The sequence below is a fragment of the Budorcas taxicolor genome, chromosome 18 (assembly GCF_023091745.1).
Source record: "Budorcas taxicolor isolate Tak-1 chromosome 18, Takin1.1, whole genome shotgun sequence".
Classification (NCBI taxonomy): Eukaryota; Metazoa; Chordata; class Mammalia; order Artiodactyla; family Bovidae; genus Budorcas; species Budorcas taxicolor.
This window is the reverse complement of record NC_068927.1, coordinates 3,361,166-3,385,198: the sequence shown is the minus strand read 5'-3', so window position 1 is coordinate 3,385,198 and position 24,033 is coordinate 3,361,166. Positions and strand designations below refer to the sequence as shown.

Below are 24,033 nucleotides of genomic sequence, written 5' to 3'. Positions count from 1 at the left end.
TTTGAGTCCTCTGCTGCCTCCTAATTTTTTCTAATTCTATTTTTAAAAATCTGTTATGCAAAAAATATTTTTTAAATTGCTGGACATTGCTTTCTTCCTGTGTATCTGTTTGTTGAATCTTGTTCAGCTAGATTATGGTCTCAGTTGAGCAGAGTCACTGTCAGATAGTGTAGCGTACATGACATTTAGATTTTATTGATTGTGAAGTTTCCCAAGATTCTCCTGTACCATGATCAGGTACTCCTGCTACCATTACCTGGATAAACCAACAAAAGGATAAAATAAAATGCCTTTCATATGTATTCTTGAGTCCTTCCTGTAAAATGTAGCTCACTGTTCAATTGCACAATATGATAGGCCGCCTTGCTTTTTATCTCTAGGTCATTTTAAAATATTTAATAAAATTTTTATCTTAGGTGGTCTTAGATTTACAGAAAAATTGCAAGGATATTATAGACAGTTAATGTTTAGTCCACACCTTGTTTTCTCCTCTGGATCATTTTGTGTTTATCTTACATATTTTATTTATTCTCATTTGAAAGTCTATATGACATTCAGAGGAGTCTTGACTGTGACATTAAGGGGCATAAAAATCAAGTAGGAAGGACAAAACAGTTCCTCAGATTACTTTCAGATAAGTATCCTAAGCGGTGATGATTGTGATTCCTATGAGAACTTACAGGAGGGAGAGATGACTGCCAGCTCAGAAAACAGGGAAGATTTTTTTTCTAAAGGATGTGGTATTTGAATTGTTTGGTGAAGAGATGTGGAATTTCGCCTTAAGGGAGCAAAGGAAAGGAAAGGATGCTAATTGAGATGGACTGTTTCATTCCCAAATGCTTGCTTTTTGTGGAGGATGCAGGCATGTTATACTCAAAAGGAAGCATTTGGCCTTGGCTGCAGCAGCTATCCTAGATGTTCCATCACTGCTTGCTGAAGTCAGTTTTGGGAATTGACAGTACCTCTAGCCTTTTGGTTCTTAATGTTCTGTTTGACTAGTTGGTTCCAGTGTTTTAATCCAGTGTACACTGTGAGCACTGCTATATTATAGGGACTGTATTATCTAGTGTGATTGTAAACAAGGAGCTGCGTTTCACGCTCAGTGGGTCTGTGGTTTCTCTCCTTTCCTGTCAGGTATCAGAAATGGCTGTCTCAGAGCTACCCGGCAACCCCAATGCTGTCTGGACAGTGCGTCGGCACATTGAAGGTAAGCGGCCCTTTCCCAGAGGTCTGAATGAGGGTCCAGGTGCCACTGACAGTAGAAGCTTAAGAGGCTGCATTCATAATACTTCTATGTCATTTCGTATACTAGAAACTTTTTTTTGACTCAACACCATGTTTTTGAGGCTCCCAATCACAATGCTTTCACGTACTACATTTTGTACACATGGGTAAGAGGCACACAGGGTGGCTGTTCATCCTCAGTGCATACACACTTCAGTATCATAGATAGAGCTGGCATATGTCGGTTCTTTGACTATATTCATCATTAAGGTAGTCTTTCCATATGTGTTAGAGGAATGTAGAAGGAAAAGTTTTTGCTTCTTCTACGATGTTTTCTCCTGTTGTGTTGAAATCACAGTGAAATTGAAGGTATTCTGGATATTAAGAGGCTTGTTACTGTTCTGTTCAATAGGTGTAGTAGTTGTGTTTAAGGGAAGTGGAGGTTGATTGAAGCAGAATTTTAGGGTGAGTGGAAAAGGAGGGATGGGAGAAAGAGGAAGTCTGAGCTCCTGAATAAAAATGGTCACCTCACCCTAAAACTTTGAAAGTTATGTGAAAATGCATATCAGTGCAATAGCAGGAAAGTCCTGTGACAGTGGAATTTCAGTCCCTTAGAAAGAAAACTCAGTTCTCGTTTTCCCTTTGATTCTTTGGGGTTGTAGGTCATTTCTATTCCTAGACCTCACTTTCCTCTTGTTCCCTCAGGAATGTGAAACTGGCCAGAATACAAATCTTTTTCAAGAAAACAGCTGGAAATCTTCCTGCTTTTTAGATGTTTTGGTTGTATGGAACCAGTTTAAGGGAGCTGGGAAATGTGTAGGAGGGAAACCTCTTTCTATTAATAGAATACACAGTGAATTTTATCTTCATGTGGGCATTGGAATCCTCTCTGAGTAGAAAGAAAAAAGTGAATAGGAAATCAGTAGGTTCATTTTAGCTGAGAAGGTATTTATTGGATGATTGGTTTTAAAAGATTTCCCCAGTTTTGGTATTGTCTTCATAAAGTGGTCATAAAGTGGTCAGTATTGATGTTCACCTTTAGCTTGGGGGCTGGTTGATACGAAGGCTCTTGAAAATTGCCTCAGTTCAGTTCAGTTGAGTCGCTCAGTCATGTCCAGCTCTTTGCGACCCCATGAATCGCAGCACGCCAGGCCTCCTGTTTGAATTAGAAAGAGCTTTTGTGATAAAACCTAGTGTGCTCCTTTTTTTGGTCTGTTTTTTGTTTTAACTTATTAAACTTTATTGTAAAATCGATTTAGATTTGCAGGAAAGTTATTCTTCATTTTTTTGAAGAAGGCTGAAAATCGCAGTTGTTGACTGTCTCAAGATAGAGCACATAGGTAATAGAGACTGAAAGCTTTCTCTCTCGAATCTCAACCCAGTGTCCATTTGACTGAGTGAGTCTGGGTCATGTTGGTTTTCTAGGACAAGTTCAGTATTCTCATCCTGCTGCCTTGTAATTAAGATAGGATTCTATTCTCAGAGCATGTGTCATCTAAAAAAGAAGTATACAAAACTAAGGTGTGTTCTGATATGATGAAAGGCACGTGTGTGTTGCCAGGCGGGGTTAGAGGAGAGGGAAGAGGCATGTGTTTGAGAATCAGGAAAGGCTTTGGGGGTGATGTTTGATAAGTTAGTGATAAGTGGTATATTGTAGCTAAAATGTTTTCTCCTCTAAATACCAAAATCTAGGAAATTATTAAATCCTGATAAATTTTACTCTTTAGGAACTATAATTTGGGTTTTCACCCATAAAAGAGGTCAAGTTCTCGGTTCATTCTCTTTCCAGATTTCCTAAGTTACTGTTCCACCTGTCCACACATGTGGACGTGGCATGCAGTCTTCCAGGCAACTACTAACCTTGGCTGGTACTTGGTGATGCACACTACCAATACCAAGCCTTTTTTTCTCTTCCACAGGTGGCTGGTGAAGGTGCTGATCACCACAGGTGTGTACCTATCGCTAGGGTCTACCGTGGGGTCTGAGAGTTCACCCAGGGAGAGGGAGTTGCGCAGAATTCTGAGGCTGCCCTGATAGCATCTCTCAGAGGGGAACTTTGCAGCTTGCTGTCCATGTGCACTATGGTAGTGCACTCCCATCTGCCAGTGTGTTAAACAGTCTGAGTTAGGAGTCACTTTCTCCCACAGAATATAGAACACAGGATTAGTTTGCTTCCCATTAAGCCGAAAGGGCCTATAGCTAGAAAATCTTAACTTCATACTCTCCCTTGATGTTTTTATATGTTCCATTTGTAACTGAAAGATTGGGCCCTGGAGCAAGCCCCCGCTTTTTTCTTTTGAGTCTAGTGAGGCCTGTGCTGAGGCAAGACAAATACTGAGGAGTTTGAATATGGAGTGAGAATGAGATATTGAAGGCCTCGGGCATCTCGGTGGTCACTCAGTCTTCCTCTTGGAGTGGGCTTTGTTGAGCCTGAGATACTAGGGCAAGAGAAAGAAGGGCACATCCCCTCTTGCGTGGGCTGCTTCTGCAGTGCTGAGACAGAAGTCCTGCTTACCTGAGACAGATGCAGTCTCATACTCTAGTAGATTCTTCAGTGAGATAGGAACTAAGAATGTTTCATATGAAACTTGAAACCTCAGGAAGAAGGCAGCATAGACTTCATAGTTCATTGGCGTGTGCCTTGACTGAATCTTTATTTCGTTCTCAAGTCTAACTTTTAACCTAAAACCTGCCTAGGACCCAAGAGCTGCTATCTGCTTCTGGTTCTCCTGGTCATAGAATGGAAAGGGTAGACATCTCAGTGTGCTTAATATTCATAGGGAAGTGGATATTTGCAGCTTTCAGATAGCAGTCATTGCTCTGCTGCTTGTTGAACTGCCCAGCAAACATAAGACCTAGACCACCGAGCATCTCTTTATTTTTATACCTGAGCAGTCTGAGGCCTTGAGTCAGGGGGGAAGATAAGGACGCAGGCTGCTGCTTTTCGCCCCTCCCCTCAGTCTCTGCATGTAGGTTAAAAATGTGTGGTTTCTCTTCTGGAGACCCTCCTCCTTTGACTGAAGGAAGAAGCTGAAATCCTGCCCAGTTTTAGCCCTTTATTGTTTGGCTTTAATTTGCTCTGGCATAGCTTTTGAGATAGAGGGTTTCAGTGTTGAGAACGTGGGAAAGGACACTATTTATATAATGTTAAAATTAAGCAATTCCTGTTAACTTTTACACCAGAGATTTCTAGTTTAAAAATAGAGCTGGAGTAAAGCTTTCAAGTTTGGTGTTGCTTGGAGACTGATGGTGGTTTTATTGTAAGCTGTTAAGACATCCACTTCAAGGATGGCCTGTCTGTGCTCAGTATTTTAAGATGATGAACAGTACAGTTTTACAGAGCAATTTTATAAGGCGTCCCCAGGCATGTGAAATAATCTAAAACCAGTTATCTGCTTGTCCAGTGTTACTTCATGTGATTTGGAAATTGAACCATTCCTCTGGATTCCTGGTATAGCCATTAAGATTATACCCATTGGGAAAGATCTTTGATTCTTGCCTTTCAGCCACTCATTCAGTGCACACATGTTATTAATTGAAGCAAAAGTTTTGCAGGACAGTACTCAACCCTTAATAAATTATAAATTATATTTATTTCTATATATTTATATTTTAAAATGCTGATTGCCATCTACTAGATTGATTTTCAGTTCAGTTCAGTTCAGTCGCTCAGTTGTGTCTGACTCTTTGTGACCCCATGAATCACAGCACGCCAGGCCTCCCTGTCCATCACCAACTCCCGGAGTTCACTCAAACTCATGTCCATCGAATCGATGATGCCATCCAGCCATCTCATCCTTTGTTGTCCCCTTCTCCTCCTGCCCCCAATCCCTCCCAGCATCAGGGTCTTTACCAATGAGTCAACTCTTCACATGAGGTGGCCAAAGTATTGGAGTTTCAGCTTCAGCATCAGTCCTTCCAATGAACACCCAGGACTGATCTCCTTTAAGATGGACTGGTTGGATCTCCTTGCAGTCAAGGGACTCTCAAGAGTTTTCTCCAACACCACAGTTCGAAAGCGTCAATTCTGGAACCGTGAACTTCCAGATATTCAAGCTGGTTTTAGAAAAGGCAGAGGAACCAGAGATCAAATTGCCAACATCCGCTGGATCATCGAAAAAGCAAGAGAGTTCCAGAAAAACATCTATTTCTGCTTTATTGACTATGCCAAAGCCTTTGACTGTGGATCACAATACACTGTGGAAAATTCTTCAAGAGTTGGGGATATCAGACCTGACCTGCCTCTTGAGAAACCTATATGCAGGTCAGGAAGCAACAGTTAGACCTGGACATGGAACAACAGACCGGTTCCAAATAGGAAAAGGAGTACGTCAAGGCTGTATATTGTCACCCTGCTTATTTAACTTCTATGCAGAGTACATCATGAGATTGATTTTACATCCTGCTAATTCAGAATGCTACTATAGGTCACACCAGCAATACTAGGTTGGTCAAAAGTTTGTTCAGATTTTTCTGTAAGATATTACTGAAAAACCTGAATGAATTTTTTTGGCCAACCTAATTCATTTGCATCTGGCCCCTTTCGTAAAGAACACTATTCTCCTGAACTTACTGAGTAATCGTAGTTAAGCAGAACCACCTTTGGAGCAATCAGAATCCAAACTGTGTCCTTGATGTGAGTAGGATGGACCAGGCCTGTGGTATTGGGCTCTGACAAGGGCTTCAGCAAGTTTTCACTGCTTCTGCTAACAGTGAGTTAGCCACCCCAGTCTACTACCTTGCCTGCTTGGCATTCTGTCCCTCGCTTGCCTGTTTTCTGTGTGAAGGGCGCAGGAAGAGGGAAATGGAACAGAAAATTAAAATATTGGAAAATCTCAATTCATCTTTCAAAAAAATGAATGTACATTTATTCAGCATTTATCAAGCTTTATGCCAAACATTGTTCTAGATATGGGAGACACAGAAATTGTTTTATGTTATGGGGTGGAATGTGTAGGAAATAGCTTTTAACTATGGGATGTACATGAGAAACTTTTGGGGTTGCTTATATGCCTCTGACCTCTTTTCAAAACTGATTGGTATTTATTTATCCAAATACATTTTATTAAATGGAAAGCAGATTCTAATTGGATTGCGTGTGACCACTGAACCATTAGGATTTTAAATATGAAACGCTAGAGAGGTCAAGGGCTGACAATATAAGCTACCTCCCCCCACCACTGCCCCTCTTCCTGGTTATCCAGTGTTCTTACATCATTCCTATTGGGGCATCCTAGGATTCTCAGTTTCCAACTCCATATCCTAGAATGACTTAGTCTCATGGAGACTAAAATAGTCACTGTTTTGTTCATTAGGTCTTATATGTTCCTATCTAAGATTCTTTAAGAAAAAGAGGGAGACATTTTTTGGTTATAGGGAGTATTTGTTAATGGATTGTGACTGGCATCTGAAAGAAGCTCTACCTTCAATATATAATGAATTGAATACAAAAATTCTGAATACAAAAATATTGTAGTATTCAAAATTTCCTGTTACTTGGTCCTCTTGCATTTTTCTAGCAAAGTTCTCGGGAAAATATTAATTTTGCAAGGTATTAGATGAGGGCATGTGTATTGTATTAACTGTTCAGCCATTTAAGGAAGCAAAGTGTATCTGTAGGCTGTTACGACCATTAATCATCTTTTGGATCATCCTACGCTGTTTGCCACATGAGTGTGATGACTCCACATAGAAGAAGTGCCTTGGAACGCTTCTGAAGAGAATGCTTAGTGTGTCTCATTTGGGTTTGTAGCTAATGAATTCTTAGCTAACCAACTTCTTCTCTCTGCTTTTCAGATGAGTTTGATGCCTATATCATTGTGTCCTTCGTGAATGCCACACTGGTGTTGTCCATCGGAGAGACTGTAGAAGAAGTGACGGACTCCGGGTTTCTGGGCACCACCCCTACCTTGTCCTGCTCCTTGCTAGGAGATGATGCCTTGGTACAGGTGAGGATTCTCAGAGAGCCACTTACCTGCTTCCCGTACTTCGTCCTTTCTCTGACTTCATTGTGGTGTTGGTTGCTGGCTTCACATTAATGAGCTTTGAACTTCTTTGAAACTAATGCTGCGAAACATGAACTTTTTTGAAGTAAACTTTGCCTGGGACCCCTGAACTCTTTTTGTCATGGACCCAACTGGTGCTTCAAATGCAGTGCCTCCAGATCTGACAGATCCGATGGTATGAGGGTCATGCTTGTGATCACTAATCACTAAATGGCTAAAGGCAGGGGTTTTCTTTTACTGTCTCTAGGTGTATCCTGATGGGATTCGGCACATCCGAGCAGACAAGCGAGTCAATGAGTGGAAGACTCCTGGGAAGAAAACAATTGTGAAATGTGCAGTCAACCAGCGACAAGTGGTGATCGCCCTAACAGGAGGAGAGCTGGTCTATTTTGAAATGGATCCCGTATGTTATTTTACCGTTCACTGTGGGACTTAGTGTAGGGTTCAGAGGTGAAGACGGGAGCTGCAGTCCAGGTGTCTAGATTACATATTCACAAGACAGAGCAATGAGGAGGGAAAGTCCCTTACTAGGAGTTGGAGGGGATACATTTTCATGTCTTTAATTCTTAAACTGGAGTTATGAAATGCCGTCTTGGCAATGAAATGCTTTTTCTGACCTTCACACTATTTTCCACCAGATATTTGCTATGTGTTTAATTTCTGCAATCTGATTCAGTTTCAGAAAATTTTGTTTTACTTTTATATATGGAAGGATAGGTATATTTAATTATACTCTCAAGAAATCTCTGGATGTGACCAACTTATATAGTGTAACTATACCTATATTGAAATGTTTTGTCTCTAACTGCCATATTTGAATTCTGTTTCACCTATGAGTCTTTTTATGAACAGATAAACAGTGATATATTTTCATTTCCTAAGAGTTAGGTTGGCTTAGGAAATTTGTGGTGCATTATACTTGTCAAAGGTCTCTTTATTATCTTGTCAGTAATTTTGCTTGCCATTAGCCTGTAGAGTTCAGTCTTGGAAACTCAAGTTGAGAAATTTTTGGTCGTCGATGATAGTAAGAGTGAGAGGAAGCAAAAAAGAACTTATTTAGCAAGCCCCCTTTCTTCTCCAGGCTCAGGAGTTGGGGACGGGGTGGCGTGGTCTGTGACCTCTCTCTGTCTTCAATCCTGTAGTCAGGACAGCTGAACGAGTACACGGAGCGGAAGGAGATGTCAGCAGATGTGGTATGCATGAGTCTGGCCAATGTGCCCCCTGGAGAGCAGCGGTCTCGCTTTCTGGCTGTGGGGCTAGTGGACAACACTGTCAGGATCATCTCCTTGGACCCCTCAGTGAGTGTCACCCTCAATTTCAAGGATCTTCCGGTTGGAACCTGAGCACCTGGCCCATTCTTGATGTCCCTCTCTGAGATCAGCTGGGCTGGGCCCTGAATCTAGGCTTCTGCTGCTTCTGATGATTATAGCAGCACACCTCATGAATCGCCTGCAGTGCTTTAAAAGGACTGATCCAGGACTACTGAATGTGTCTTTGGCTTAAGTCCTGATTCCCTTTTTTAGTTTAAACGAACAAAAACAAAATCCAAGACTGTGTTTACAGAAAAGAGCCTTAGATGACTCTAAAGAGGTACCTTTTGCTTATTTAGTTTTACCATTATCCACTTCTACAAAACAGAGAAAGCCCAATCCTCTCCAGAGCTTGTTTTAAGGTTTAGTTCTCTAGTGACCCCATACCTGTTGAGAACTCATTCTTCAGGTAAGAATTAGATTTTTCTGGGTAGGTTTTTTTCCAGAGTTGGTCACTTGCCGTATTCTGTTTTCTCTTTCCACTTTAGGACTGTTTACAGCCTTTGAGCATGCAGGCTCTCCCGGCCCAGCCTGAGTCCTTGTGTATTGTGGAAATGGGTGGGACCGAGAAGCAGGATGAGCTGGGGGAGAGAGGCTCTATTGGCTTCTTGTACCTGAATATTGGACTCCAGGTAAGAGGTCCAGAAACTCACACTCCTGGGGTCAGGGCGTCTTTTCTTCATGGCTGCTTTGTTTAATGCAGGTGTTTTCTGTGCCTGTGTTTTAGTTACCCGCCTTATGAGAAGGGATCAGTTTTGCTCTCTGTTCCACTTGTTTTAGCTCTAATTTAGAAGAAATCAGGGCTGGAAAAAAGTATTTTCTAGAGTCTGATAAAACTGCTTAGCAGTGACTGTTTTGGGACAGAGCTATATTGCCTCTGGTTTTCACAGTTTGCGTGAGACTGTAATCCAGTTGTCCCTCAGTGTCCTTGGGGTTGGTTCCAGAATCTCTCTTGGATACCAAAATCAGAAGATAATCAAGTCCCTTATATAAGATGGCATAATGTTTGTATTTTTTCGTAACCTTTAATTAAATTATCTCTAGATTACTTAATTGCCTAGTATAAGGTAAATGCTGTATAAATAGTTGCTGTACATGTGCAGCCAATTCAAGTTTAGTTTTTTGGAATTTTCTGCTTTTGTTCCCCCTGAAATATTTTTGATCTGTGGTTGGTTGAATTGTGGATTCGAAATCCAAGGATACAGAGGGCCTCACAGTTCATGATGGGCTCCATTAGCAATAAAGGGCTCCTCGGTGTTCCCTGTTGTCAAAGCACCTAGGCTCTTCATGGCATGAAAGGGAGGAACCCAAGAATCAGAGTATCAGGGGTTTTGACCATATCCTTTTTTTTTTTTTTGCCTAGCCTAGGAGACTGTTTGGTTTTTAATTTTACTTCCTGATTTAGAAATTCTCAAACATGCCCAGGAGTTAGACTAACGAAATGAACCTCCATGTACCCATCACCAGTTACCAGCATTTTGCCTTTCCCTTCTCTTCTCTTCTCTTTAAGGCAGATCCAATATACTGTCATCTGTAAGGGCTTGAGAATGTAGCTATAACAGAGGAGTGTGTTTGTGTGTATTTTGAAGCTTTAATATTATGGTTAACAGAATTTAAGTTCCTTAACATCATCTGATACCCCCATATTCTCATTTTCTCCCTTTTTTATCCTGTTCTGAAAAAAGTTTTTACTTTTGGTTCTACTCAGAATGCATAAAACTGTCCAGTTTTTATCTGCTTAATCTTCTCACATTATTTTATTTCATTATTTATTTGACTGTGTCAGGTCTTAGTTGAAGCATGTGGGATCTTGTTCCCTGATCAGGGATTGAAACCGGGCCCCCTGCGTCGGGAGCACAGTCTCAGCCACTGGACCACCAGGAAGCCCTCACATTTCTTTTAATAACTGTCTCAACTTGTTAAAAAGAAACCAGATCGTTGTTCTTGGGGACCTTCCTACCTCCCATCCTGCGCCTGTGCTGGCCTCCCGGAAGATCACAGCGCGATTCTTCCTCATCCCCAGGGCGGAGCGCGTGTTCCTGATTCTGGATGGTGCATCCAGTTTACTGCCTCTGCTGTGGGGGCTGCATCACAGCCTTCAAACCCGAGTTCTTGGATAAACACTTCACTTTTCCCCCTTTGTTCACTATTTTTAGAGTAAGAGGTTGGTGCCATCGCAATCTCCAGTGAGGACTGCTGAAATGTTTGTTTTTATTTTAATTTTAGATAACATTTGCAGGTTTTTATATTTACATCAGACTATCACAGTCTTTCTTTTAGATGCTAAGTTGCCACAATATAGAAAAGTGGGAATTTTCTTTCTGAAGTTGCCTCCTTTGTCCATTTAACAGGTGCCTACTATCTTTGGGGGCTTCCTCCTAGCACAAGAAAGTGCTCCACACACATCTAGAACATTCTTGCTTCAGACTGGAATAAGGCATTTCTCTCAGGAATCTTATTTTTTTAAGGGAAGTGGTATTTAGAGACCACAGTAGGCATGGGTATGTTAAACTGTACATGTATCTTAAAATTGTAAAGGGTCTAACATAAAGGGTAAAAAATTTTAAGGATATACGGTAAAAGGAAACTGCTTTTACTTAGTAAATGCTCAGTAACTATTTGAGTGAGTGGTTTAGGAAAATGAATGAATGGCTGGCTGATGACTATATATTTAAACCACCTAGTCATTTTCTTCCAACTGAAATAGGGTAGCTAAAGAAGCTTCCATTATGGGTAGGCCTTAACCACCTCTCTCATTTTTATTAGAATGGTGTGTTGCTGAGAACTGTCCTGGACCCTGTCACTGGGGACCTGTCTGACACCCGCACTAGGTACCTGGGGTCCCGTCCTGTGAAACTGTTTCGTGTCCGGATGCAAGGCCAGGAGGCAGTAAGTAATGAAAGGGGCAGGATGTGTGTTTGGATGTTAGTGGCATCAACTGAGCCCTGTGGTGTAAATCTTGCTGTCAGTAATTCACCAGTGTTGTAGTTAGTTAGTTGGACATTAGCTTTACCTTAATTCGGTTCCTTCATGCAGAAATCTTGAGTCCTTTAACCTAGAGCTTCTTAACTGAGGTTCCGTGGCACTGCCGTGATCAGGTTATAGGTGAGTTAGAATAGTGATCCCTTCAGCCCTGCGGCTGAGCAAATGGAGTGAGAATTAGCTGGAAACCTCCCGAGTAGGATACCACTACCTAGGAGGAGTGTGAAAGAGGCCAGCAAACATTGTGTTCTTTGTAGTTAAGAACATCAGTGTTGCTGAGTGACCTGCTGGTTCTTTACTTGTTACTGCAGTTGAATCCTTGCAGCTCTCCAGCTCTGTGTTAGAATTCTCACTTTACACACATGGAGCCCGGGGCTCGGAGATTGAGTGATTGCTGTGTCATCTGGCTAGTAGCCAGCACTTTTAGCAAATACCAAGCTGTACTAACTCTTCTCTAGACCTCTTTTTCTTAAGGTAGCCTTTTAGGTTTCTAAAATTCCTTGGGATATTTCACATGCTGAAATCTGGGGACAGGGTAATTGGGTTAGTATACCATGTTTGTTTGGGCTTTTCCCCAGCTTATTGGAGATGTTTTTCTTTCCTCAGGTGCTGGCCATGTCAAGCCGCTCATGGTTGAGCTATTCTTACCAGTCTCGTTTCCATCTCACGCCCCTGTCTTATGAGACCCTGGAGTTTGCCTCTGGCTTCGCCTCTGAACAGTGCCCTGAGGGCATTGTGGCCATCTCCACCAATACCCTGAGGTGAGAGTCCCACCGCTGAAGCCCCATGAGAGGCTGGCAGAGAGCCGACTCTGCCCTGGGAATGGTGTTCGGTAATTGAGACCTTCATTGGCTCAGATTTGAGTACCTGGTAGCCATGTTTCGGCGTGTGGAGTTTCAGCTTCTGTTAAGACTTTGGGGCCGTGTTTTCCTATTTGGCAATGTAGTTCATTCCCTGAGATGTAAGATTCTTGTTTGCCAGGGCCATGCTGTTGAATCAGTGTTATAGCAGGCGTTGTTGGGTCACTGATTGTCTTTTCTCACTGTGTCTTGCATTTGCAGTGTTATATATTAAGCTCAAAATTAATTTAGACCTTTTGCTGGTTGACAGATTATACTGATCACATTGGGGTGAGCACTGTCTGTATTGCAAAATGGAAGATAACCTAGTCAGTTTTGACTTTGTCAAATTTTGGTGGTTGGTTTTGTTTTCTTTTTTAACTCTTTAATGTGGTTTACCAGTGTCATTCACATGTTGTAGTTAGAACTATTGGTTGTTTACGATGGAACTCTGGCCTCTTGGTATATGAATCACTTATTACTTAGTTAGGTGAACTCCCAGATTTGTTTGCAGAAGCTTTCAGGAACTTCATCTTCACCGTTCTCTCTGTTTTTAAGCTTCAGCATCTTTGGGTACCTTTTTCTCCAGCAGAATTGTTCTCCCTGCACACTTCCATATGTTCCTTCCTGGTTTGTTATCTCTGCACTTGTTCTTGGAATGCTTCTCACACACATCTCTGCCTGTTAAGTCTTAGCCTCATCTATGGGTTCTTTAGTTGTTTTATTGACATGTGCGATCTCTTGGATTCCTATCAATTTTGACAATGCCGCAGATTTTCAAACTTTTTCTTTTAGAGCAGCAGATTTTTCCCCCAGAACAAAATCAGGGAAGACTGCTGTGTGCTGTGTGTCTTGCATGTGAAACATGTAAGCAGAATTCTTGGGAACACAGTTTAAATACCACTGGTCGTCGTACTTACTGTCAGAACCACTCACTTCCACTGTTGACTATTGTGAGTAATGCTGCTGTGAACACTCCTGTACAGGGGTCTATTTGTGTATTTTCTTTTTTCTTGGGTGTATATCTGCAAGAATGGAATTGCTAGTAACTCTTAACTTTTTGAGAAACTGCTACGCTGCCTTCCCAAGTGGCTGCACCATTTTACATTTTCATCAGTGAGGTATATTGGATTATTATTATATATATATATTGGTCTTTTTATTATTGAATTATAAGAGTTCTGTTATTTTGTATACAGTTGTCTTATGAGATAACATGATTTGCAGATTTTTTTTTTTTTTCTTGCAGAATGACAGTCTTTACCGTTTAGCAGTTGATCTTTTTTTTTTTTTAACTCACACATGTTGGTAAGTTCAGTTCAATTCAGTCGCTCAGTCGTGTCCGACTCTTTGCAATCCCATGAACCAGAGCACGTCAGGCCTCCCTGTGCATCACCAACTACCGGAGGTTACCCAAATTCATGTCCATTGAGTCAGTGATGCCATCCAACCATCTCATCCTCTGTCGTCCCCTTCTCCTCTTGCCGTCAATCTTTCCCAGCATCAGGGTCTTTTCAAATGAGTCAGCTGTTCGTGTCAGGTGGCCAGAGTACTGGAGTTTCAGCTTCAGCATCAGTCCTTCCAATGAACACCCAGGACTGATCTCCTTTAGGATGGACTGGTTGGATCTCCTTCCAGTCCAAGGGACTCTCAAGAGTCTTCTCCAACATCACAGTTCAAAAGCATCATTTGTTTGGTGCTCAGCTTTCTTTATAGTCCAATTCTCACATCCATACATGACCACTGGAAAATCCATAGCTTTGACTAGATGGACCTTTGTTGGCAAAGTAATGTCTCTGCTTTTTAATATGCTGTTTAGGTTGATTATAACTTTCCTTCCGAGGAGTAAGTGTCTTTTAATTTCATGGCTGCAGTCACCATCTACAGTGATTTTGGAGCCCCCCAAAATAAAATCAACCACTGTTTCCCCATCTATTTGCCATGAAGTGATGGGACCAGATGCCATGATCTTTGTTTTCTGAATGTTGAGCTTTAAGCCAACTCTTTGACTCTCCTCTTTCACTTTCATCAAGAGGCTCTTTAATTCTTCTTCACTTTCTGCCATAAGGGTGGTGTCATCTGCATATCTGAGGTTATTGATATTTTCTCCTAGCAATCTTGATTCTAGCTTGTGCTTCCTCCAGCCCAGTGTTTTTCATGATGTACTTTGCATAGAAGTTAAGTAAGCAGGGTGACAATATACAGCCTTGACATACTCTTTTTCCTATTTGGAACCAGTCTGTTTCATGTCCAGGTCTAACTGTTGCTTCCTAACCTGCATATAGGTTTCTCAAGAGGCAGGTCAGGTGGTCTGGTATTCCCATCTCCTTCAGAATTTTCCAGTGTATTGTGATTCACGCAGTCAAAGGCTTTGGTATAGTCAATAAAGCAGAAATAGATGTTTTTCTGGAACTCTCTTGCTTTTTCGGTGATCCAGCGAATGTTGGCAGTTTGATCTCTGGTTCCTCTGCCTTTTCTAAAACCAGTTTGTTGAACATCTGGAAATTCACAGTTCACGTATTGCTGAAGCCTGGCTTGGAGACTTTTGAGCATTACCTTGCTAGTGTGTGAGATGAGTGCAGCTGTGCGGTAGTTTGAGCATTCTTTGGCATTGCCTTTCTTTGGGATTGGAATGACAACTGACCTTTTCCAGTCCTATGGCCACTGCTGAATTTTCCAAATTTGCTGACATAGTGAGTGCAGCACTTTCACAGCATCATCTTTCAGGATTTGAAATAGCTGAGCTGGAATTCCATCACCTCCACCAGCTTTGTTCGTAGTGATGCTTTCTAAGGCCCACTTGACTTCACATTCCAAGATGTCTGGCTCTAGTGTGATCATCTGGGTCGTGAAGATCTTTTTTGTACAATTCTTCTGTGTATTCTTGACACCTCTTCTTAATATCTTCTGCTTCTGTTAGGTCCATGCCATTTATGTCCTTTATCGAGCCCATCTTTGCACGAAATGTTCGCTTGGTATCTCTAATTTTCTTGAAGAGATCTCTAGTCTTTAATATTCTGTTGTTTTCCTCTATTTCTTTGCACTGAGCACTGAGGAAGGCTTTCTTATCTCTCCTTGCTATTCTTTGGAACTCTGCATTCAGATGGGTATATCTTTCCTTTTCTCCTTTGTGTTTTGCTTCTCTTCTTTTCACAGCTATTTGCAAAGCCTCCTCAGACAGCCATTTTGCTTTTTTGCATTTGTTTTTCTTGGGGATAGTCTTGATCCCTGCCTCCTGTATAGTGTCATGAACCTTCTTCCATAGTTCATCAGGCACTCTGTCTATCAGATCTAGTCCCTTAAATCTATTTCTCACTTCCACTGTATAATCATAAGGGATTTGATTGAGGTCATAGCTGAATGGTCTAGTGGTTTTCCGCACTTTCTTCAATTTAAGTCTGAATTTGGTAAAGTATTTGATTTATGTCTTCAAAGAAATGAACCTTGCTCATTACTCCCTCATAGTATTTTGGATATTTATGGGAGTGGAATGTTGTTTAGTTGCTAAGTCATGTCCAACTCTTTTGTGACCCCATGGACTATAGCCTGCCAGACTCCTCTGTCCATGGGATTTCCCAGGCAGAATACTAGAGTGGGTTGTCATTTCCTTCTCCAGGGAATCTTCCTGACCACAGGGTTCAAACCCATGTCTTCTGCATTGGTAGGTGGGTTCTTTACCACTGACCCACCAGATAAGCTCTGGAATGTTGTTAATAGTAGTCTTTTAGAAAATGTTCTGGTTTTTGTAATGTACTCTTTTTGAATGATTCTTAATTAGCTGTTTTTTCTTTCAGCACTTTGAAGTGTCTGCATTTTTAAGAGCATCTGGGTTCTGCTTGTTTTGCACATAATTTGACTAATGAACATTTCTTTCCGCTTGACAAAGGTTGTAGATCTCATAGTTGCCATGTCTTTCTGCATTGTGTGGGTTTCCTAAAGCCTAGGTGATTTTCGTTCAGGATGGCATTCACTTTATTCTGTGGAACACTGTCACACAAATACCACGTATGTTCAGGTAACTGCAGTGCAAGAAGAGATTTTACCTTTTCACTGTCGCTTTACCATTGGAGGCATAAAACAAGTCTTTGAGGGTTCTAATGGAAATTTTACTAGGGGAAACCGGAATCACTGTGAGCAGTGGCGGCTGTTGCTGAAGTAAAAGCCCTTCCCAGGTCTTCTGTCTCCTGTGCACAATCTTCTAGATGAGAAGGGTATTGTTTCATGTTCCCCAATGCTGATATTAGGGCTGTGACTGCTTACTGACCCTTTTAACACCAGTTTCTTGGTCCTGGGTGGGTGACCTATTAACTCCTTGCCTTTTGCCATAGGATTTTGGCATTGGAAAAGCTGGGTGCTGTCTTCAATCAAGTAGCCTTTCCACTGCAGTACACACCCAGGAAATTCGTCATCCACCCTGAAAGTAACAACCTTATCATCATCGAGACCGACCACAACGCCTACACTGAGGCCACTAAAGCTCAGAGGAAGCAGCAGATGGCAGAGGTAAAGCAGTGAGCCGCCAGCGTTCAGTAAAAAGGCAGTCTTGTGAAGTCGCGGTTAAACCTCTGGGTAATCGATGTCTAATGTTCTGTTTAAAGATCCAGTCTTTTCAGGTCCTTTATACAGAGCCCTTTGCCACAGTCCTTTGTGTTTTAGGGGCTTTCTTGTGACTTAGGACTAAAACATTAAGCTGGATTTATTCAGTATTGAGCTACTTCTCTGGAACAGTTCTTCTGTCCTGGAACTTCCAAAGTAGCTTATGTTACATCTTTCTGGATTTGAGCCCAAAGAAGACAGCTTTTGTATTCCTCACAATACCATCTCCTTCCAGAAATTATTTCCCAGCAAGAAACAAATAGTCCCCACTATGTAAAACTGTATCTGGCCCAGGAGAGAGGAAGCAATCAATCTTCATCTTCAAGTTTCTCAAGCCTTCACCATGGCTGATGATTTTCGTTTCCCCTTAGTGATCTTTTCCTCTTCCCCTTGTTTGTGCACCTCTCCCTTTCATCTTCATTTTGGGAAATAATGATTTTGGGGGACAGACTTTGCTGCTTTGTGTATTGTGAACACCCCTTGAGGTGTTCTTATTTGTCCACTTGTCCACTTCCCACCCAGCACCCGCCTCTGAACGCACCAACTCTTCCTTGGTTCTTTGGATTTAGGAAATGGTAGAAGCAGCAGGGGAGGATGAGCGAGAGCTGGCCGCAGAGATGGCAGCAGCATTCCTCAACGAAAACCTCCCCGAGTCCATTTTTGGGGCTCCTAAGGCCGGCAATGGGCAGTGGGCCTCTGTGATCCGAGTGATGAATCCTATTCAGGGTAACACATTGGATCTTGTCCAGCTGGAACAGAATGAAGCCGCTTTTAGGTAAGGGGCCCTGACCATGCAGCGTTTTAAAGACTGGAATGGGAATTTTCTGGGCTGTGCCTAATGCCTGACTCCTGATTCCTTCTTTGAAAATGCAGCGTGGCTGTGTGCAGGTTCTCCAACACTGGCGATGACTGGTATGTGCTGGTGGGCGTAGCCAAAGACCTGATACTGAACCCCCGATCTGTCGCGGGGGGCTTTGTCTATACCTACAAGCTCGTGAACAACGGGGAAAAACTGGAGTTTTTGCACAAGGTAGGAACCAGACAGTGGCTTTCCTGGATCTTAAGTCTTACTTGTTGTTTAGTCTCTAAGTTGTGTCCAACTCCTGCGACCCCACAGACTGTAGCCCACCAGGCTCCTCTGTCCATGGGTTTTTCCAGGCAAGTACACTGGAGTAGGTAGTCATTTCCTTTCCCAGGGGATCTTTCCGACCGAAAGATTGACCATGTTTCCACATTGGCAGGTAGACTCTTAACCACTGAGCTACCTGAGAAGCCCCTAAGTCCTTTAGACTTAACCAGCTTTGTATCAGTCTTGGGCACGTGGAAAACGCTCCAGTGAAGCTCCACTGCCTGCTGGTCCCACTGCTGGGCTTGTGTGCTAACACCTTCTAAGAGGAACAGGTGCCTAATGAATGAGCCCTGTATTTTCGTGTCTTACTAAGTAGGCAGCCATTTGTGACCAAAATTCAGCAGTTCTACAGAATTAAGGTCATGTTATGTGCTTTTTTTTTTTCTTCAAGGAATTCTTAATCTCTCTTCTACACTGACAGCACATGAAAGTGATTTCTCTTGGCCTCCCACAAGGGGCATGTTATTGTAGGAAATAACAATTTCACAGAGCCTTCTTTGTGCTAAAGTCACTGTGTCTCCTTTACAGCCAAGATGTGACTTGTCTCTAGCAGTTCTTTCCCCTCCCTCCACACGCCCCAGTCACTTCTCTGATACTAAGGCTTCACTTTCAATTAATGGTGCCACTTCAGTTAGCATCGGCCCTGGGGCAGTGTTCATCAGGTACCGGGACTTCTCACCTGCGGCATCCGTTGATCCACTTGCCGAAATGGAGTGTTTCTGATCTGTTTACCCGAACACCTGGTTTCCTAGGGACTGTTGGTTATATGTGTGGGTTTATCTTCTCTGATGAGCAGAAGATGGTCACTCATTGTTTGTCTTCCTCACAGATGCCTGTAAAAGTCATTTGGGGTTGAGGGAGTGTGGCTGTATGTGTTGAAAACAGCTGCATCACCTGTGTTTCCTCTCACAGACTCCAGTGGAAGAGGTCCCTGCTGCTATTGCCCCATTTCAAGGGAGAGTATTGATTGGTGTGGGAAAACTTCTGCGAGTCTATGACCTCGGAAAGAAGAAGTTACTCCGCAAGTGTGAGAACAAGGTAACTGCACTGGTGGAAGGTCCAGATCCAGCTTGTGAGGAAGGAGACCCAGGCAGGGTGGTGGACAGCAGCTGTTGGAATCGTGTCTTTATCCGGACTGTCTTTGTCTTCCTGGGCTAACTAACGGTTAGGCTTTCGAGAAGCGGAAGCCTAGGTAGGTTTGTTGACTTCTTTACTTCAAGAGCCAGATTTCTATCCTGCTTGTGTCTGTAAGGAGTTTAACTGACAATCAAGCATATTTTCCCACCATGTTAAAACCAGTTAGCTCTTTTTCCCACCTTCTAGGAATTCCTTGCTGATGGCTGTTCTTTGGTGTGTGCCATTCTTTAGACCCTGTGTATGCTGCAGTCAGGGTAACCTGGACTTTCCCTGTTGATTCTGCACCCCATGGTTATACCTTGCTGTCCTTGTTTTTCCCAGCATATCGCCAACTACATCTCTGGGATCCAGACAATTGGACACAGGGTGATTGTATCTGATGTCCAAGAAAGTTTCATCTGGGTTCGCTACAAGCGTAATGAGAACCAGCTCATCATCTTTGCTGATGATACCTACCCCCGATGGGTGACCACAGCTAGTCTCCTCGACTATGATACTGTGGCTGGGGCAGACAAGTTTGGCAACATTTGTGTGGTAAGTTGATGTTTACTTGGGTTATAGTGATGTATGAGAAAAATGGCCCAATTTGTGGTAATACTGTAATCTAACTTGGAAAGCAAAAATGGGTATAAAACTCTTTTAGCTTCCTCTGCCCCCATCCTGCTGTTCACCGCCTTCTTCCCCATGCCAAATGACTTAATAATGATAGATTTAGTTTGAGCCGAGGACTAATATGCTCACTCTTTGCCAGAATTTGGGGTTATCCTTGTATTTTATTTTTTAATTGGAAGAAGAGTGCTTTACAGTGTTGTGCTGGTTTCTGCCATACAGACGAATCACCATGATTATACATATTGTCTTCTCCCTCTTGAGCTTCTCTCCTCACCCTTGGCTTATCTTTTAAAGCCCAGTCTGGATTTTCTTGAGTAGCTCTTGAGTGTCTCCCTCATTGGACACCAGAACAGGTGCTGGCTCAGGTCTGCCAAATGCAGTGCCCCAAGGTTCGCTTGCAGGGACCTGGGGCAGACGTGCTGCTTGGTGACCAAGGTTAGTAAGTGCAGAGCCCAGCTCTGTGATTTGTGTCTCTTCATTTTAGGTGCGGCTCCCACCCAATACCAATGATGAAGTGGACGAGGATCCCACTGGAAACAAAGCCCTGTGGGACCGGGGCTTGCTCAACGGAGCCTCTCAGAAGGTAGGCTTGCAGAAGCGGCCCCCAGGAAGGGCATCAGCCTGCACAGTCCATTCGTCAGGACCTTCACCAAGGACGCATTTCTTTAGTGTTTCATCCACAATGCACATGACTGTGTGCATGGTGGCTTTGACACAAGATAACCAAGTTACTATCCCATTTTTATGATAGAACAAATTTTTCTGAGACATTTTATTTATTTATTTTCTAAGACATTTTAGCATTGTAAATTTTTTCGGTGCATAGTGGGTTCCTTGGAAAGGTTGGTTACACAGGTTCACTCAGGATACTAACCAGCTTTTCTCTGCAGTATGTCCTGGGCTTTCCTCTTCTGTAGATATTTTCTTTTGTAGCTCTGAACTTTAAAAATAGATCCATTTTACTTTAGAAGGCAAGCCTATAGATTGCAGTTTTTTAAACTTTCCTTGTTTCTTCCTTTTTTGCAAACTTGATATTTAACAAAAATGTTTTTCAGTTATAAATCAGAAATTATCTACCTTCAGCATGTTTGTGAAGGTATTAAACTCTGTGCTAAGAACATTTCAAAGTATGTTTGCTGCTGCTACTGCTGCTGAGTCGCTTCAGTCGTGTCCGACTCTGTGCAACCCCATAGACGGCAGCCCACCAGGCTCCTGCATCCATGGGATTTTCCAGGCAAGAGTACTGGAGTGGGGTGTTCTCCGTCAAAGTATGTTTAAATTTTAATAATTTATGAATTTATCAAGGTGGTGAAATCTGCCCTTTGGAAGTGCCGTTTGCTCTTGGGAATCTAGAACAGTCTCCTGAGGGCACACATAGTGACTGGTCTGGTTTTGACTTGCAGGCAGAAGTGATAATGAACTATCACGTGGGCGAGACAGTGCTTTCCTTACAGAAGACCACACTGATCCCTGGAGGCTCAGAATCGCTTGTCTACACCACCTTGTCAGGAGGCATTGGCATCCTTGTCCCATTCACATCCCATGAGGTAACATCTTCCACACTCCTCTGGCTTTTCATTCCTCGGGTTGTTCCTTAGTGTTAAATCGGCCTAAGAGGGCAGTCCAGTTTGTGTCCATATGCAACTAGGAGTGTTGTGGAAGTTTTGTAAGTTAACAGGAGTATCTGGGAGAAAGGAATCTTGACTTTTTCCCTTGGGGGAAGCCATTGATGTTTATACCATGCCAGGGTTTGGTTCAGTTTTCTGATGTGACTATAGGGTAGTCAGGGGTTGAAGCCCCAGAGCCATACCAGATGGGGTGGTGTGGACTGGGTACTGAATGCTTCCTAGGGTCAGCTCTGGGATTGGCTAAATTTGGTTGATGTGGTTGTAGCCAAGGAAGATGGGATTAGGAATCTGACTTCACAAACCAATCTTTGCATATGGTGTTTTCTCTCATATTCTGCAAATACAAAGGGGTTTTCCTTTAAGTTTTAGCTGTCTTGATGTAGTAGGAAACCTGTGGTCATGAGGAACAGTTATTTCACATCTGCTTGGGTGATAAAAATCAGTGGCCCGTCTGTTCACTGTGCTTTTGGAAACCGTAGACTAGTGGTTGAAATCTTTTTTCTTTTGTTTTTTTCTACCAGGACCATGACTTCTTCCAGCATGTGGAAATGCACCTCCGGTCCGAGCACCCCCCTCTCTGTGGGCGAGACCACCTCAGCTTTCGTTCCTACTATTTCCCTGTTAAGGTAGGTCTTTCTTGGAAACTCGGGTTGGAAAGGGGGATTCTCAGCCCATTTAATCAGTCTTGTCTTTGGGCCGCCCACCCTTAAAAATTGGCAGAGTCTTTAATAAAGGAGCATTGAGGGGATGGATTTATGGAGGCAGTAATGAGGGAGGAATAGTTAGTGATATTCAGAGACCTCTTCCCTCAGGACAGAGCACAGCCAGAGAAGAGCTTCCACCCGGTTTTGCCCAGTCAATTGTGAATAGTGTTCCTGGCTCTGTAACTGGAGTTCAGATGTCTGAGGGAGGAAGACCTTTCCTGGGAGTTGCTTTTGCACGTGCCATTTTCTTTGGGCATCTCACCTTTTTCTTCCTCTCTCGTCTTTCCATGTCTCAGAATGTGATTGATGGAGATCTCTGTGAACAGTTCAACTCCATGGAGCCCAACAAACAAAAGAATGTCTCTGAAGAACTGGACCGAACCCCACCCGAGGTGTCCAAGAAGCTTGAGGATATCCGGACTCGCTATGCCTTCTGAGCTCCTCCTTTTCCTGTGGGGCTTATCAGAGACTTTATTTCCCTCACCACGTGGCTGTGAATCTCTGTGACAGAAGGGTGGTGATAATTCATACTTGTAATGTTAAAGCTCTCAGCTCTTCCCGTCCACTCTTTTCCTGGAGCGACAGATTTCCCCTAAAATTGGCACTGAGATCTGCTACACTTCTCCTTGCCTGGTACATAATCCATTGCCCCCAGGTTCTGGTGTGGAATACAGTGTCCCTTTTCCCAAAGCTTTCTTGCATTGATATTTTTGGCTATCCTGCCTACTTTTGTACACACCTTTAATTTTTAACTGGTTTACCTGTAAATACAGTTTTGTATGATGTTGTCTTTGTGGGGCTTAGCTGAGGTGGGGACCAGGTTGGTTATAGTACAGCTCTGGAGTTCTGCCACTTTGGAACCTAACCAGGAATACAAACCTAGCTTTTGAGGTGGCTGGTGTCCGTGTGTCTTTTCTGGGGTGAGAATTTAGGTGGAAGATGGAGCCTGAGTTGGAAAACAGTATCCTGCTTCCGACCAGCTTGGACTTCTGCCGCCCTGTGGCCTCAGTCTCCCTGCTCTGTGCCGCGGTTTAGACTTCTCTAGTCTTTGCTGCGTTGCGGATGAAGCATGGACTCGAATGATAATCATATTGTTGTCCATACCTCTTCCCGTTGGATAGTGAGGAAGGGTGGCTGATGTCTTCTTCCATTTTGCCTCCCGTCTACTTGGAGGCTGTAGAGTGAAGGATTTGGTCTGAATTCCAGCTGCCCCATCTCCTGGTAGATGCTCCTTTTACTTCCACAGTTCTTGAAATAATCATTTGCCATCTGTCTACTGGGAAGGACCAGTAAGTACAGAAGAACCTGCCCTGGGGAATAAAGTCAGTACATGTAGTCACTTTTAAAAGAAAGGCACATGGGTAATGGGCTGGAGAGGGGCTGTCTTCAACATAGCTCCAGAAGGCCCTCAGGATGCGGAGTTGTGGCTGGAAGTGACCCAAACTCAAATGTTCCAGCTCACACTTAAGAATTCCGCTGTCAAGCCTTGCCCCTGTCAAGCTGTGTGGGAAGCCTTAACATCCCAGGCAGTCCCTTAACTTCACTGAGGCCCAAGTCACATTCTTTCCGAGTGCTTCACAGAGTAACACGCTTCTCTGTGTGTGTGTTCAGTACTTCGATGGGACAGATCTTCTGGCAGGCACGGATTAGCGTCAGAAGTGAATGTGGTTTGATAGAATCTTTGACCTCCAACAGCTGACATTCCACAGTGCAAGAGTGTTCCTGAGGGCAACTCCGGAACTGTGTATCTCTTCAGTCATAGCTTGATACGAGATTGGTCAGTAGAGACCTCATTTTGCCAGGTATTGAATCCCTAACGGACACTTTTCTTTCTCACAGCTCATGGGTATGCTTAGTAGACCGTACT

General features: G+C 43.0%; 1 protein-coding gene across 1 annotated transcript in view; it reads left to right on the top strand.

The window, feature by feature from the left end:
- The window catches only part of SF3B3 (splicing factor 3b subunit 3), a 39,020-nt gene extending 15,964 nt beyond the window's left edge, over window positions 1-23,056 (top strand). Inside the window, exons 11-26 of the mRNA XM_052655681.1 lie at window positions 1,135-1,207; window positions 7,021-7,172; window positions 7,477-7,632; window positions 8,372-8,527; window positions 9,028-9,171; window positions 11,306-11,428; window positions 12,128-12,282; window positions 16,689-16,863; window positions 17,526-17,731; window positions 17,830-17,986; window positions 18,998-19,123; window positions 19,544-19,756; window positions 20,319-20,417; window positions 21,238-21,381; window positions 21,984-22,088; window positions 22,463-23,056. Coding sequence (XP_052511641.1) covers window positions 1,135-1,207; window positions 7,021-7,172; window positions 7,477-7,632; window positions 8,372-8,527; window positions 9,028-9,171; window positions 11,306-11,428; window positions 12,128-12,282; window positions 16,689-16,863; window positions 17,526-17,731; window positions 17,830-17,986; window positions 18,998-19,123; window positions 19,544-19,756; window positions 20,319-20,417; window positions 21,238-21,381; window positions 21,984-22,088; window positions 22,463-22,603 — 2,325 coding nt within the window. The 3' untranslated portion in view covers window positions 22,604-23,056. The remainder of the gene's footprint in view (window positions 1-1,134; window positions 1,208-7,020; window positions 7,173-7,476; window positions 7,633-8,371; window positions 8,528-9,027; window positions 9,172-11,305; window positions 11,429-12,127; window positions 12,283-16,688; window positions 16,864-17,525; window positions 17,732-17,829; window positions 17,987-18,997; window positions 19,124-19,543; window positions 19,757-20,318; window positions 20,418-21,237; window positions 21,382-21,983; window positions 22,089-22,462) is intronic.
- Window positions 23,057-24,033: the final 977 nt, after the last annotated feature.